The sequence below is a fragment of the Sebastes fasciatus genome, chromosome 23 (assembly GCF_043250625.1).
Source record: "Sebastes fasciatus isolate fSebFas1 chromosome 23, fSebFas1.pri, whole genome shotgun sequence".
NCBI classification, from domain to species: domain Eukaryota; kingdom Metazoa; phylum Chordata; class Actinopteri; order Perciformes; family Sebastidae; genus Sebastes; species Sebastes fasciatus.
Genome location: NC_133817.1, coordinates 3909639 through 3925218, shown reverse-complemented (window position 1 = coordinate 3925218; position 15580 = coordinate 3909639). Strand labels below are relative to the sequence as shown.

The 15580-nt window shown below is 44.5% G+C and overlaps 1 protein-coding gene across 3 annotated transcripts in view; it reads right to left on the bottom strand.

Moving 5' to 3' along the window:
• nav3 (neuron navigator 3) overlaps nucleotides 1-15580 on the bottom strand; it is a 470935-nt gene that overhangs the window by 261659 nt on the left and 193696 nt on the right. Inside the window, exon 1 of one of the 3 annotated variants that reach the window (XM_074626298.1) lies at nucleotides 4956-5056. The exons of the other annotated variants lie outside the window; for them this stretch is intronic. Coding sequence (XP_074482399.1) covers nucleotides 4956-5009 — 54 coding nt within the window. The 5' untranslated portion in view covers nucleotides 5010-5056. Of the gene's footprint in view, nucleotides 1-4955; nucleotides 5057-15580 lie in introns of those variants that run through there. 3 annotated transcript variants of the gene reach the window in all.

Below are 15580 nucleotides of genomic sequence, written 5' to 3'. Positions count from 1 at the left end.
AAACCTGCAATCGATTTTTAGACATTTTTGGAACAAGACAACAACTTGTACACAAAACACTGACATATCACGTTTTTTCTTATATTTTAAATGATGACCTTTACATTTAAACGTTGAACACCTTCTACGGAGTCGACAGGGCCAAAGAGAAAAGAGTGTTTGTCAGTGAGTGTGTATTGAAGTGAGCTCACATGCCTTCATGCTTATTCTAGTCAATAAGGACACGTGTGTGGCTTTAGAGTGTGTGTTCAGTGTTGAGTAGTCACACCGGGAGCACTGATTGTTGAAGAGGAAGTCACACCGATACGCACAGAGAGGTGGCTCAGAGAGCGATCGACACTACGCAGCTGTGAAGAGAGAGAGAGAGAGAGTCGCCAATCTCGAGACAGAGGGATGAGGGAGAAAAAGAAAAAGAGGAGAAAAATTAAAGAGGAAAGTGATGATGGAAATAAATAGAGGGTTAATGGGCAAGTCAGTGGGGCTTTAGAGAGAGAGAGAGAGAGAGAGAGAGAGAGAGAGAGAGAGAAAGAGAGAGAGAGAGAGAGAGAGAGAGAGAGAGAAAGAGAGAGAGAGAGAGAGAGAGAGAAAGAGAGAGAGAGAGAGAGAGAGAGAGAGAGAAGAGAGAGAGAGAGAGAGAGAGAGAGAGAGAGAGAGAGAGAGAGAGAGAGAGAGAGAGAGAGAGAGAGAGAGAGAGAGAAGAGACAGTCAATGGGAATTTATCAGCGTAACACTCGAGGCGGAGTGAGAGAAACTGAGAGAGAGGCTGAGATAGAAAGTCAGAACAGTCAATGAGCTGTTAGCATTGTATCACTTGTGGAAGCCCAGTGGGAGGCCGGAGTGGATGTACAGAGGACAAACACAGCTAGACGAGCCTCTTAGGAAATTAATCTTAACGTTGCATTATTCATCCTTCAACTTCCATCCATTTTTACATTCACTGTGATACTACTGGAGGGAAGGAGGATGAAGCAAATGGAAGGGAGAAGAGAGGAGAAGAGATGGAGCGATGGGACGCAGAAGCAGCTACACTCAATGAAGTGAAAACGACAGAGGGGCGAGAGAGAGACAGAGCGATGGAGGTCATACATCCCCGGTCTGTCTAAACAGAGAAATTGGAAACATCAGTTCAGGGTGATTTGAGCAAAGGGTGGCAGGATGTGTCGCAGCACTGAGGAGGACCAGTCATCCTCCCATTGGTTGGCTACACATGTCCATCTCATGCTAGTGACCTTCACACATGTTGTAGTGTTTTCTTTAATAATAGCTTTTTCCTAAAAATGAAGAGCGCCACCTATAGAAACAGTTAAGATTTAATCCATGAGGTCAAAGTACCACAGCACCGACACAAAATAAGAACCACTTACAACCACAATGAGGTGTTCCCATATTGATCCGAACGGCCTATAAGGAGAAGGCTGAGAGGAGGATTAAGCAAAGGTGCTGCTAGCTGGAAGTGATTCATGGTACACTTATCCACTGATACAACAAAAGCTGTTCTCTGAAACCAGCACATAGCTGTTGGGGACTTCCCTTCCTATCTTGCCAGTGGTCTGATAAAGGAATCAAAGGAGAAGTCAAGGTCGAATCCTTGTTTCCTCTTTTCGTCCGTCACCTAAAACCTGTTTGTCTTAACTCCTTCTGTCCCTTTACAAGATGCCTGATGGGTGGTTTTATGTGGCTTTCATTGAAATCACAATCTCCTGCACTCTCTTTTCACTTCTTTCTTCCTCTCTTTTCCATTCACTCTTTGCTTTTGTTTATTTTTCATCATATACGTTCAAAGTTCTGACTCTTTGACTCCACTCATTGTAAATTAATCTGGAGAGAATCGGGTGAAACTGTGGACAGAAACTGTTTTCACTTTCTACCTGGCACTCTCTCTTCATCTCCTCGGCTTCCTCTATCTGTCACCGTCTGCGGTTGTTTGAGAAAAGACACAACATCGCAACCCGACTCGTTGGCTCTCGGGTGATTTGGTAAGACCGGATGATTGGGGCGCAACCCGCTCATCAATCACCGGAGCCTCGGTCAGAGACATTCCTGCTGTAAATATTAGGTGATTCAATATTACTCTGCCCTCATTATCTGCTATTAGGCTGGGAAGGAACGCACAAATTCTGACTCTGGCCCCCCAAAATCCTGTCTGGGCCCTGGATGAGGAAGTAATCACTCGGCTGCGTCGTCAGTACAAGTGAGGGCAGCTAACCACAGAAACCGCACCAGAATGAAATGGAGCAATTAATGGGCAAAGCCAATTTTGAGTTTGATAGTTGCTTTCAGCTGTTGCTCATGCCTTTGTACCATCCAAAAGCACTGGAGTCATTACATGAGTAGACACACGTTTCAGATATCTACCTTTGTTAGAGCATCGGTTTAGATTGCAGTTTGCCCTCAGCTGACAGCTATCATGCACATATCTTTAAACACGTAAACGCTTGCACTTTGGTGTGTGAGCAAAACTCGAGTGTAGCTGTGTGGTCCTTAAAGTGGAGATGAAACAGTGAACCAAGTTAAGCTGGTTTGCTAATTATATAACAAACATGATAAATGTAGAGGAGCTTTGTTTCATCTTTCATGGTAAGAGCGCCGCCATGCTGCAGCTCTCTAGCCTTTGGCATCACGAGGCCGGTTGGCTCGGCTGAGTTCTACAGATACAACGGTAGAGACCGTGAAAGACGGAGACTGAGGAGACACAGGACAGAAGACAACAAAAGAGGGGACACTATTGTATTGTTCTTGGATGTAAAGATGAGTTTCAAGATGTTAAAACCAACAAAACGGTTCATCTCATAAACTGCCGCTGAAACGGAGATCAGTAACGTGACTGCAGCGCTGGCTAGTGGCACTGAAAGAGCCCACCGACGGGCACTGAGTCCAGCTGTCTGTCTCCCGTCCTCTCCCCTCTCTGATCAACTGTCTCTCCTCCTCTGCTGTCTCATTCACACCGTTCAAAGACAGGGTCACTAAGGAAATAAACGCCCAAAGCACTACTTTATACTGAAGCCCACGTTATAGCATCTGTTTACGTGACTTACATGCACTAGCAACTTACCACCATTAGCAAACTGCGGAATACATAGTTGTCGTTTTGCCCACATCCTCTCCAACGCCACCCAACCAAACTCCTGTTTCCAGGATAACTGAAATGCTCGCTTGCAGTTCAGCTCATAATGTTCAAATCTCAACAGAGGTGAGAAGCAAGCGACCACTTTTACCACTCGTCCAATCGGTCAAGTTAGTTGCTAGATTTACTGGCCCGATGTGGCATTTAACTTGCCCCTGGGCAAGCGTGAAAGGGTTATTGTTGAGGCCTGTTGTAATACCGCTTCACCGCCCAAGCCTGGTACTCGGTGGTGGTTCAGTAAAAAACAACTTGCAATACACTTGAAGTTCGAAAAGGACAACATGACGTAGCCTGCAGCCACCACACAAACACTGATGTTTAGGTGTCATTCATCGGTGTGTAATGAGTTTTGTAGCCCCCCTGGTGCTTTAGTAATGGAGCAGTCCTCACTCATTAATATTTATGACAAATCGTGGCTGGCTGGTCGCGCCCCTCGCTGTAGTGCGCTCTAGAGAGAGACGGCTAAACGAACCCACGCTTGCAGCAATTATTTCCTGCTGCTCCACCTCTGAGAGGAAACTCTTGGTAAAAAAAAATGTAAAGCACATGATACTCAACATTCAATTTGAGTGAAAAGGATCAGGCAGCGGGGGGGCTTGCAGTGATATCGGAGGATCGTTGCAGGATCAGAGCAGTGTGGGGTCATAGTGGGGGATTAATACTACTACTGTGGCTCCACACACACAAACACACATGATGACCCATTATACTCCAAAGTTGCTGCGCACTTCCTCTCCGACAATACATCCTTGAGAACATGTAGCTGATTATTTGTATTATGCTTGGACATAATGGGAGATTCGGTACAGAGAGGGAGCTATTTCCATACAATAGCACAGTAGAAGCTCTGATTCAGACTCGCTGTGAGCAAAGAGGAAAGCGGGACGTCCAAGCAAAATAAACTCAATCCCATTCATGGCTTCTCGTGCTGCATTCCCGGACAGTGATTTTGTGCAGGTTGCACACACACACATGCACATGAGCGCGGTGTCTCGTCTGCCCGCCGCGGCGCTCATTTTCATCTGATTAAAATCCAAGTGCAATTACATGGATCGTAAAAATCAATAAAACAGGCAATCAAGGAAAAGACTACAAGCCGTGTGAGGCGCATAAAAACAGCTGGCAGAATTGATTGGGAAACCCTCGAGCAAGGCAAGAAAAAAGCTATCCTCAAAAGAACTGTAAAACAGCCAAAACCAACACACCCAGCAATGCAAACGTTCTGCTTTTGTAGGTCGAGCATCCTGTTCGCAGCTTACCTGCTTGGCGTGCAGATCTGCCTTGGAGGGCATGTTGGGGCTGGCAGCGGGGGTCACGGGGGCGCTACGGCTGCCCCCGGACAACGCCGCGCGCACAGATGCCAGCCACTTCATGATGGCGAGAAGGGAAGCAGAGGGGGGATGTCACTCTGACGTGCCCCAGAAAAAAGTCTCCAGAGGCGGGGATGCAAGAGTGAAACAGAGCCTGGAGGTGGATGGAGAGAACCGCGCTACGTACGTCCAGCGTGTGACCGGTCTGCCGCCGCCTCACACAGCCCATTCCCCCTAACACACACACATCTACACACTGACACAGATCCACACTCTTATGGTTAATACAAGCACACAAACACACACTAATCCTACAAACATGCCCGCACATGGATACATGCACACCCCCACCCACTATACCCTAGTGACACACAATCCTTCCCCCATCACTCCATCACCATCTGTCACTTTCCCCCCAGCTCTCCAGACACATTACTTTAGCCCTGACTTGCATTCTTCACCCCCACCACCACCAACACCAACACACACACCAACACACACACACACACACACACACTCACCTCCCGCTGTGTCCCACGGCCGTCACACACACAGCAGAGATGGATGGCTGGCATTAGTCCATCATTAGTGCTTCATATTGCAGGCTGAGATATGCATGCGTCTGTGATGGAATGGACAGATGGAGGGATTGATGGTTACAGCTGATCAATTTATGGTTGTGATGGAGGGATTTACATGGTTGCATGTGGACGTACTGTATAGTGATTTATATTATATGGTGGGACGGTGCAGTAGATTTATACATGGGGGCAGAGAAGAATGGATTTAGAGTATATGGGGTGGTGACCTCTGATGATGCTGATTCTAATGATGTCGCTGCTGACTGCTGGTATATTCGCTGCCTTTTTGCAGTCATATGTCACTTCAAAAAGGTCACTCTGGGGGGGAATGAATGTTAAGATCACTGTTTTAACAATATAAAGCAACATTTGATCTTTAATGAAAGCACTTTATCAGCCACCACAAAGCTGGGAATTCTACACATAGTGGCTTTAATATTCACTTGGATAAAAAGGCTACCTGGCATGTCTAAAGCCTCATCCCTAAAAAACACTTTCTAGACAAAAGATAAGTCCACTGTTTTAACAATACATTCTTTCATTCACATCAATGTATTTTGTATTCCAAGAACCGGTGTCTAGTACGGTACCGAACCACAACTTGTGGATCCTAAGTACTGAAAAAGCTCAACAACACGTAAAAGGTAAAAGGAATTTATCACTTTAATGCTTGGTGCAAGTACTTGTGCGTCCTTATTCACATGCCACAACATAATGTCTCTGGTCAAAGCCTCCAAATAGTACCTTTAACTTATGAAAATATATGTCTACTAGGGCTGTCAAAGTTAACGCGATAACAACGCGTTAACGCAATCAATCTTTCGGAAGTTGTAGTGGACCTAATCAATCCATCGGTTCCAACCATGTCATACTAGCTTGTCCCGAAGGAGGCTAAATTAACGCTTCAAACTTGAGCTAAATTTTGGCGAGGAAAAACTGGCATGGCAATTTTCAAAGGGGTCCCTTGACCTCTGATCTCCAGATATGTGAATGTAAATGGGTTCTATGGGTACCCACGAGTCTCCCCTTTACAGACATGCCCACTTTATGATAATCACATGCAGTTTGGGGCAAGTCATAGTCAAGTCAGAACACTGACACCCTGACAGCTGTTGTTGCCTGTTGGGCTGCAGCTTGCCATGTTATGATTTGAGCATATGTATTATGCTAAATGCAGTACCTGTGAGGGTTTCTGGACAATATTTAATCGCAAATTAATTGCGATTAAATATTTGAATGTACTGACAGCCCTAATTTCTACTTGGTACAACCAAAATGCAACAGGCAGAAGGTCAACATCCAGCTGTTTTTTAAAGCCCTACTCAGACATGCCCTCTGAGGATATGAATCCAGACTGTGATTTGTCGTGTTACAGCAGTAACACCAGAGGGGGTGTTTCTCGTGACGCCGGGCATGGCCTCGTCAGTGATGTGGCTTCATCAAAGCAACCGCAAGAATGGTGAAAAATGTTCTTCGCCATCTCCAGGGTTTTAATGCAGCACTTACAAATGCATGCGTACAGCATAAGTACATCTCCTGCCAAGAAGCACATACGTACAAGAATAGAACCAGCTCTCTGGTTTACATAAGATTAGCTATAGGAAGCGATGGGAACAATTGGAATGCGTGTTTGAGCGATGGAGTTAAATATGCACTTATTCAAGACCATATGACTGGGCCTTTTCATGAAACCACACGCTGATCCCACAAGACAGCGCTTCATGTTTTTGAAGTGACAATCCTGCAGATCAGAAATAGCAGCGCACGGTAACAAATGTCAGCCTTGTACATTTTGAAAGAGGATAATCCCCCCGCAGGCTTTACAAGGGGCTGGGCGGTATTATTGCTGGCTGGAAGACACCCTCCAGACGAAACATAGAGCGTGTGTGTTAGTGTGTGTCCAGCTCGGCCTTGCGCCCGTGGCCATATGTGGAGGCCAGGCGTTCCGTCTCTGCGGGTGTCCGTGTGATACCGGCAAGGAAGCGGCCAAAGCTTCGAATGAATTCATCTCTTAATCCTCTGTCTCAGCGTGGCATCGCATATGGCACGGCGTGGGCTCGGGGTGTCACGGGAACGTCGCGATTGAACGGACCTTCGCTCTCGATACAAAAGCGAGGTTGGTGAAAGAGGAAGAAGAATTGATACATCAAGAGGACACAAGAGATCTGAAGTGACAAGCATAACCTATTTCTGATGACTGGTGACTGTGTGTATGCATCTCCGTGTGTGTGTGTCTCTCCAAATAAGGAACGGTGCCTTTGGGGAGACATCAACTCCGTCTAATCTCCGACTGCGAGACGTTTCCAGTAACAAACACTGAATCATGCAGAACTTGTCGCCGCGCCAGGGCACAGACTTATCTGCGATGCTTTCATGCTTTGATTCGTAAAAGAAACTTCCCTGTCGCCGTAATGACTTCAGCGTTACGGCGGGAAGGATACAATTAAACCTCAGACGAAAGCAAAAAGCCAACAATGGCTGTGACATGAATACAGCCAGAGGCGGAGCGCAGTACGACAAAGTGGCGTGCCTGTTTCGGTGGGCGGTGGAATGGGAAATAAAAGCAGTGTCAGTTGTGGTTTGTGAATGGAGATGTTTTAATAATAATGGACGGAGACTATAAAAGCACACATGTTCATAATAATGAAAGCAAATAGGAGATTTGATCTAATCGGTTATAAGGCTTTGCATAATAGAAATACGATGTAAGTTGCTGTAACTCTGCTTGGAATCACATTTATTTCATTGATACAGACACGATACTTTGATTAAAATTCAATTCTAGCATATTTCCAAGAGAAAATAAGGACATTGTGTTTTCAGCATTGAGTAGCGTTTGCAGCTCTCAAGCAGCCTGCATGTATGATTTGATTCTTACTGATCTGATATTCTGTTTTGGAAAATATTATATTCATAATGTAGCTGTTAAGTAAAATGTTGCAAAAAAAGAAATTAGGAGCGTTTCCATCAACTGGTTTGGAGCAAATAAACTTGGCCGCAGTGCAGTTTGGTCAGAAGTCGGCGCTATAGGCTGCATGGCTGTAATCCACCAGTAAACAGAAGTAGAAGAAGAAGTAGAGGTTGCATCAATGTGGGAGTGGGCAAATATGTTGCTTTATGCAAATGTATGTATATATTTATTATTGTAAATCAATTAGCAACACAAAACAATGACAAATATTGTCCAGAAACCCTCACAGGTACTGCATTTAGCATAAAACAATATGCTCCAATCATAACATGGCAAACTGCAGCCCAACAGGCAACAACAGCTGTCAGTGTGTCAGTGTGCTGACTTGACTATGACTTGCCCCAAACTGCATGTGATTATCATAAAGTGGGCATGTCTGTAAAGGGGAGACTCGTGGGTACCCAGAGAACCCATTTACATTCACATATCTGGAGGTCAGAGGTCAAGGGACCCCTTTGAAAATGGCCATGACAGTTTTCCCTCGCCAAAATGTAGTGCATGTTTGGAGCGTTATTTTATCCTTCGCAACAAACTAGTATGACATGATTGATACCGATGGATTCCTTAGGTTAGCTTCACTCTAGCTTTAAAACTGAGCCCGGTGCAACCTACGAAAGATCGGCAGCACGTCGGATCTTTAAGAGGTTAATTAAAAATTGCAGGTTGCGTTAAAGAAATTAGTGGCGTTAAAACAAATTTGCATTAACGCGTAATTAATTTTGACAGCCCATGAACAAATCTTATATTCTCATGGAAATATACTAACGTTATTTTTTCCCCAAAACATGCTGAGACGGTGTTTTTTAAGTCCAGAGTAGTGTCTGCAAGCTGAAGCCTGTGTGTAGCCTGAAAGACATAAGCCAGGGAAAATTAAGTCCATTCCTTTCTAACGATTATTGCAGGGAGCACACTGTAAAAAGGGAAGGCGACCTACATGTAGATGAGTGTATTAACATTTTTATCAACTCCGAGCTTCTCTTATCTGGATTATGACAGCTGGACATTTAAAAGAGACACTTTTAAGACAGAGTTTAGTGAGTAAATCAAAGTGAAAGTGCAGTGGGGTTTAGAAAAGTGAAGGGGACATGTCCCTCGTGACAATGATGTCCTTGAGGGCTCTGCAGGGTTGCTGCAATTCAAAACTGAAATCAAAGTGTTATTGGACTTATCTTAAGAGGTGATTGTGTAAGCCTCCAAATCAAAGGAGCTTCAGCTCTTAAAAAAGCACCGCCTGCAGCCAACGTCTGTCGACACCAGACTGAAAGCTGCATTTCATCTTTTAAGAAAACACTTTATCAGCCACCACAAAGCCGGACTAGAGAACAGAGGGCCGCGACTTTGTTCCAAACTTATAAACATCAAGCTTCAGTGTAAACCACACTCTGTACCACAACAGGGGGTGAGGAGGAGGATGGAAGGGGAAAGGACACGGGCACAAATGGGTTTTAAAAAATCATCTTTTTATCTTAATGTTTTGGCAACAATAGCCTTTCATGTCAGGCCAATAAAGCTGATTTAACTGAAATTGAGAGTGAAAGATGAAGAGGAGGGAGGAGGCAAGGAGAAAGAGGCGGGGTTAGGAGCGTTTGAACGGCGAGCTCTGGAACTCCTCCACATTCCTTCCTGCTCCCACATCCCTCCCACATTTTCAGCGCTCACTCTGTGCTGAAATGCCCCAGTGGAGACGGCCGCTTTCATCCAGCTCCAAGCAGCCCGAGAGAAAAATCAAGAGGGCTGTAAATGTCTCGGCATGAGAGAGGCATTAAAAGCTAATTCCCTGACGACGGAAAAAGGGCTTTTCCAAAGCAGGCGGGACAGCACTCCACCCTCGGACACAGCGCTGCTGCGTGCGGGGACAGCCGTCACCTTTGGACCACATCTCTCTCAACAGCTGTGGTTCAAAAGCCTTGAGATAATTCAAGACTTTGTGTGGGAATTTCAAGTACAGGGGATACTCATTGCTCAACATTTTGAACAAATGATATCTTGCTTTGCATCATCCACATTGCAGAGCTGGACAATGTGTTTGTCTCACGGCCCTGCCAGCACAAATACCTCTCCAAAAACCTAAAAACAAAATAAGCTGGGAGATCTATTCCTCTCAGACGACACAAGTAAAGTGGCCATCGCAGAAAAATGTGTCCTCCAAGCAGATTATTGCTATTAGTACCATAGACTGTATATAAGAAGAGGACGTAGTCACCGTGACGTCACCCATTGGTTTGTGGACTGCCGTTTTGAAGTCTCGCGTTCGGCATTTTGGCTGTCGCCATCTTGTTTTTTTGCAACCACAAGTGACACGAGAGGGTGGAGCTAAATACAAACGAACGCCGAATAAGACATTTTTAGACGACCAAAATGTTAACTTTCATGAACTAAAAACACACTGTGAAAGGGTTAAAGGTCTAAGACAAAAACACAGACAACGCCGTGGCAGCAATCTGTCAGTCACAAGATAGCCCCGCCCTAAAGCATCCCCTGCTTTATGGTCTATCTGACTCTAAATGGGACCATCATTTACTAAATGAACATCATGCTGTATTGAAGAAGACTTGAAATTAGCCATTGAGACCATAAACTCATGTTTACAATGTTTACTGAGGTAATAAATCAAGAGAGAAGTAGGCTCATTTTCTCATAGACTTCTATACAATCAGACGTCTTTTTTTGCTTGTTGCATTTACAAATATGGCATTACAAAGTCACGGAAAGTCACGGAAGTGCCAACAATTGCAATTCTTCAAATGGCCATTTGAGGCTGGCTCCAAAAGTGAGACAATCCCCATACACCCCCATGTTCAAATGTCCAACTTAACAGCAGAAATGAACATGTTTACAGTCTGGTACAAAAACGGTTTTGGTCTATATTACAAATTTTCCCTGTTCATGACAACTGTAGTCACCCGTTTAAATTATATTAAGGCTTAAAGTAGGGCATAAAGTGAGAGGTAGGTGGCGTACCAGGTCGTTAGCTGTCTACTCTGCTGCGTCCCCCAGGGCCAGACTCCGCTCCACCGAAGACACACCTCTTTGCCCATTTTTGTATTAGCCTAACTTAAGTTATGTCGACACTGCCAAGAATGTGACGGCCGGAACCGCCCGCAACTTCACAACCGCTCTTCAGGAACCCTATCGGTGATGTCAAGGAGACTACGTCCATATTTTCTACAGTCTATGCTCCAAAAAAGTTGATGGAATGTTTTTTTGCATCATTTTCAAAAGTTGGCTTAAAACTTGGCTTGACATTTGAATGGAAACACGGCTACTGTTACACCAAGGAGCTAAGAAGAAGCAAAAAGAACAAAGTCAGGAAATCCCAGAGGGTGCTGGGATACAGGGAGCTTGTTAGTCCGCCTCAATGCCCAGTTTCCCCTCTTGTGAGGTCTCTGTGCTTGTTGTTTCCTTTGTCGGGGCTGTTTTCACTCTTACTGTAATCTGGTATGGTCACAATAGTCGTGTTGGTATAACACATACACATGATATTGTGAATTTTGATGCAAAATGAGCAGCCTGAAGTTAGACCGCATAGAAAGATGCCTCTCACTACAGCTGACTCTTATCTGTCAGTTGTCAGAGAGACATTCATCACCTGTGTACCAGCATTTGCATCGTGAGGGTAAACAGCACCTCGCTCTCATTTCCCAGCTCCTTTAATGGACTATAAATCACCCATGTCACCTAAAGTAAAGTACAACCGGTCGCATCTTCCACATGTTCCGACAGACACGCCTACTGTATAATTATGGCTGGAATGGAGTGATAAACAACCCTGGGCTCACAGAGCAGCGGGACTGCCTGAAAGTAAGGCAGCACAGGTGGCACTAACTGGAGGATGACATGCTGCCGGGTCAGGACGGGCCACGGTTACATGAATATTGATACGGTGAAGTGGAAGCAGTTTAATAAATACGTGGTGACCTTGATTAGACAACTTCATTTGGAGCGGGAGGACTGGTGCAGTGCAGTGCAGCTTGGCTGTAGCATTTGACGGCCTCTCTTATCCTCTGCCAAAGGATCCAGAGGCCAGCGGGGACTTGAGACGTTTTTGGAGGGCTTTTTTTTTTTATTTCCCCCAAGCAACAGCTTTTTTGGAATGAGGCAGATGTAAACAATTACTGAGCAAAACGCTCATGACGGGGAGGAAACAGAGGGGGATTAGCTGAGTTTCATCTCCAGAGTTTTGGCATTAATTGACACACAAGCAAAAGCAGAGACACTTTCTTTTTTTTTTTTTTTTAAATGAGAGGGAAAGGACCTCCCTTTCACATCCCCTTCTTCAACTGTGCAGCCCACAGATCCTGGCTCGGTCAGAACCGCAACTGCTGCGCTTTGAGACCCCCCCAGTGAAAACAGTCCGAATCAGCGGTTTCTCTTCACATGGGGGAGTGTGTCAATCAAAGGAAGGGAAAGAACTGAGAATGTCACAGACGGAAAATCTGGCATTTGTGGAAAAACACAGAGGTTTCAGTAGGACAGGTCGGGTGATTTCTTAACTTGATCCAACAGTCTTTTTACTTGATGAGAGGGACTGAAAAAGGGCAAAAAGAGAGGAAATGAGGAAAGTGGAAAGAAAGGAGTGTAGGAGAGGAGAGAGGGGAAGGTAAGACCGATAAAGAGAGGGAATTAGATGGAAAAGTGACCTCCAGTGATACAAGAACACCTCCAAAAACCTGGATATAAAATTCAGTTAAACATCTCCTGATTTTATACGATCACGATACGTGGGAGATTGATATATATTGCGATTTTTTTGTATTGCGATTCTACAAGTATTGTGATTCGATATTACAATTTAATTAACTTTTTTAACACTAGACCATGGGGAAAAGTTGAATCATACACTTCTAGGGACTTTTACTTCGGAAAATATCTAAATTAATACAGTAAAACTGTTTGATTTTCAGCATGTATGTAGTCAGAGATGTCTTGAAGTCAAGTATATCAGGATCATTGTCAGGAATTATTTATTGTGGGGTTTTTTCAGCCACCCAAAAATCAAAGAATAAAGACAGTTCCCTCAAAAATTAGTGGTATTTTCTTTTTAATTTATAACTGACGTGTAATGTTTTATACTTCTGGTGAATATAATCCAAGTAATCTTATTTCCATATTTGTATTTTGTATATACAGTTCCCTTTGTTAACACCTTATTTTGAAAACCAGACGTAGTCCCACATGTATACTTCCTCTAACTTCTCCAAGTCCGTCTCTAGCTCTCCCGTCAGCTCCGTTCTCTTTATACATCCATGGTCAGCTCCATCGGGGCCGTCTGAATGCATTTAACATAAATGTCAGTATCTGGGTGCTCTACAGTCGTAGCGTCGGCCCATTTGACCACGGAGACAAGAGCGACGGCCGGCTCGACCGCACGTTACCGCGATACGATAACGTTTCCTGTCCGTGACAGAGTTAGCATGCAGCTTTAGCCGTGATGTCTAGCTCTGCTTTTCCTGACAATGTGTGAAACCCAAAGTGTTTCCATCCTTTACTGGATGTGTAGTGTTTACCACGCTGGATTTATCATGTGAGGGTGCAGGTCGTATCCACGTGGACCCTCCGCCATGTTCGACATTGTCGTTTCGGCTCGCTGCGGTTTGTTTTGGTTGACGGATACGGAACGGATATGACGTCACGTGACTACAACATTAAAAGCGGTAACTTCCCTTTACATCCGCGTAGACTCAAATGAAGCAAATATATTGAATCTGGCTTTAAAAAATCTATTTAAAAATAGAAAGCCTATTGTTCATGATATAATATTGATACAACAATACACCTCTGGGATCAGTGTAAACCTGAAGGTTAGATCAACAGACTTATTGCCAGTTAAAGCAGTAAAATGCTGTGACTGTACAGGGCAGCTGTACAGACGGATTTATTCATACTTGGACAACATTCCCTGAATACATAGAACTTGCAAAAAAATGCAGATTTCTTTCATCTCCTTAAGTGGCTGCTGAGCACAACGCAGTCCCAGAATAGATTTTGGGTAACGACTCCCCACGCTGCCTGAATAATTTATCCCTACTTTCCCCTAGAATAAGGCTGGGAAGTTTCTGCCAAAAATAAAATCTCTAGTAAACACGAGCTCTTTAATATGTGTGTGTATAAAAAAAGATAATAAGTGGGCATTACAGGGTAGAAATGCAGCCTAGCATTTTTGGCAAGCAGATGTCTGGTTTGTGACACGATAGGGGAAGGGAGGCGGGGGAGGAGGTCACGAGGTGCATCGGCGGACAACGGGCCCAACAAGTGAGCCTCTCCAGTGACTGACGCTGTGCGTTTTGTACTCCTGGCAGACGCGTCAAGAGATAAAGGATTCATCAATTCACATTCACCCACAGGTGTGTGTGTGCTGGCTTACAGTTGGAGCTGAAGGCAACTCGGTGAGTAGCAACAGAAGGAGATGTCTCAAAACAGAAGATGAACACTGCTGCTTTGTTTCATTGCCAACTTGGACTGGCGCCATGTGTCTTTTTCTAACACCCGTAATGCTTTGACAGTAAATCTTGTCTGATTGTGAGGGCGACATCTCGTCAAACAGGTCTGCCCTCTCGTCGCACTGCGGATCATGAATGCATTGCGAAATGCAGCTGGTATCCGACTGTCACAACAAACATGAAACTGCTTCCTCTGTGATTGAAATGTGATAACAGTGGGAAACTAATCGAGCTTCAGGTTTCAGATCGGCAAGCATTTACCCGACTGAAGCGCTCTGTTGTTGACCTTGACCTTTGTGGAGCGGAAGAAGAGCAAAATAACTCCCCCTGCTGAGGTTTAAGAACCTAAATTCAAGCAAATCTACTGGTTTCTTACTGGGACTTGAGCCCAAATTGCTTCGGTTTGCCTCCGACTCAGTTCTCTCCTCTCCATTGTCTCCTTCAGCGAACATTTCATTTCCAAAATAATTTTATTATTAGTAAACTCTTCTGTCAAATTACAGTAAGTAAGTATACGTTGCTGTGGTTGTCTGTTGTTTTTTGGTTCTTGTTGTTCTTGTTCAGCTCATGAACAATAAGGTCAATATTTCCTACATCCATTGTTTATCACTTTGCAAATAAACTAATTCTGGTCAAACGCAGTGTCTCAAGGTGGACTGGGTTACGCTTGACTGGTTTTTCCATGTAACACAGGGATTAGACAACCTCTCCCTCTACCGTGCTTCACAACTTAATTAATCATCCTGCAGCCTGACAATTCAATTATTGTTCAGCTCGTCTCTTCATCCGCCTGCTTGTTCCAGAAGCCTCTGCCTCCATGTCCGATTGGTTGTTGTGAAAAGGTACGCCGCGTTCTTGAGCTGAGATGCATGCTCTTTTCAGCATTGCTCTGTTTATTCACACATGAATACAACGTTTGTCACCCACAAACCGACCAGATGTTATGCGTTGGAAGCACATGACCCGAGGCTCTTTCCATTGTGTTGTGGGTGAGAAAAATAGAGTGGTTGTTTTTTTTGATCGCAAGATAAATATGCAGCCTCGAGCCGTGGTAATAGTTGGCACCATGCAAGGAGCCAACAAAAGAAGAAAAAAAAAAGCCAACATATCACAAACCACCATATCACCAAAACCAATGAAGAAACCAATGTCAA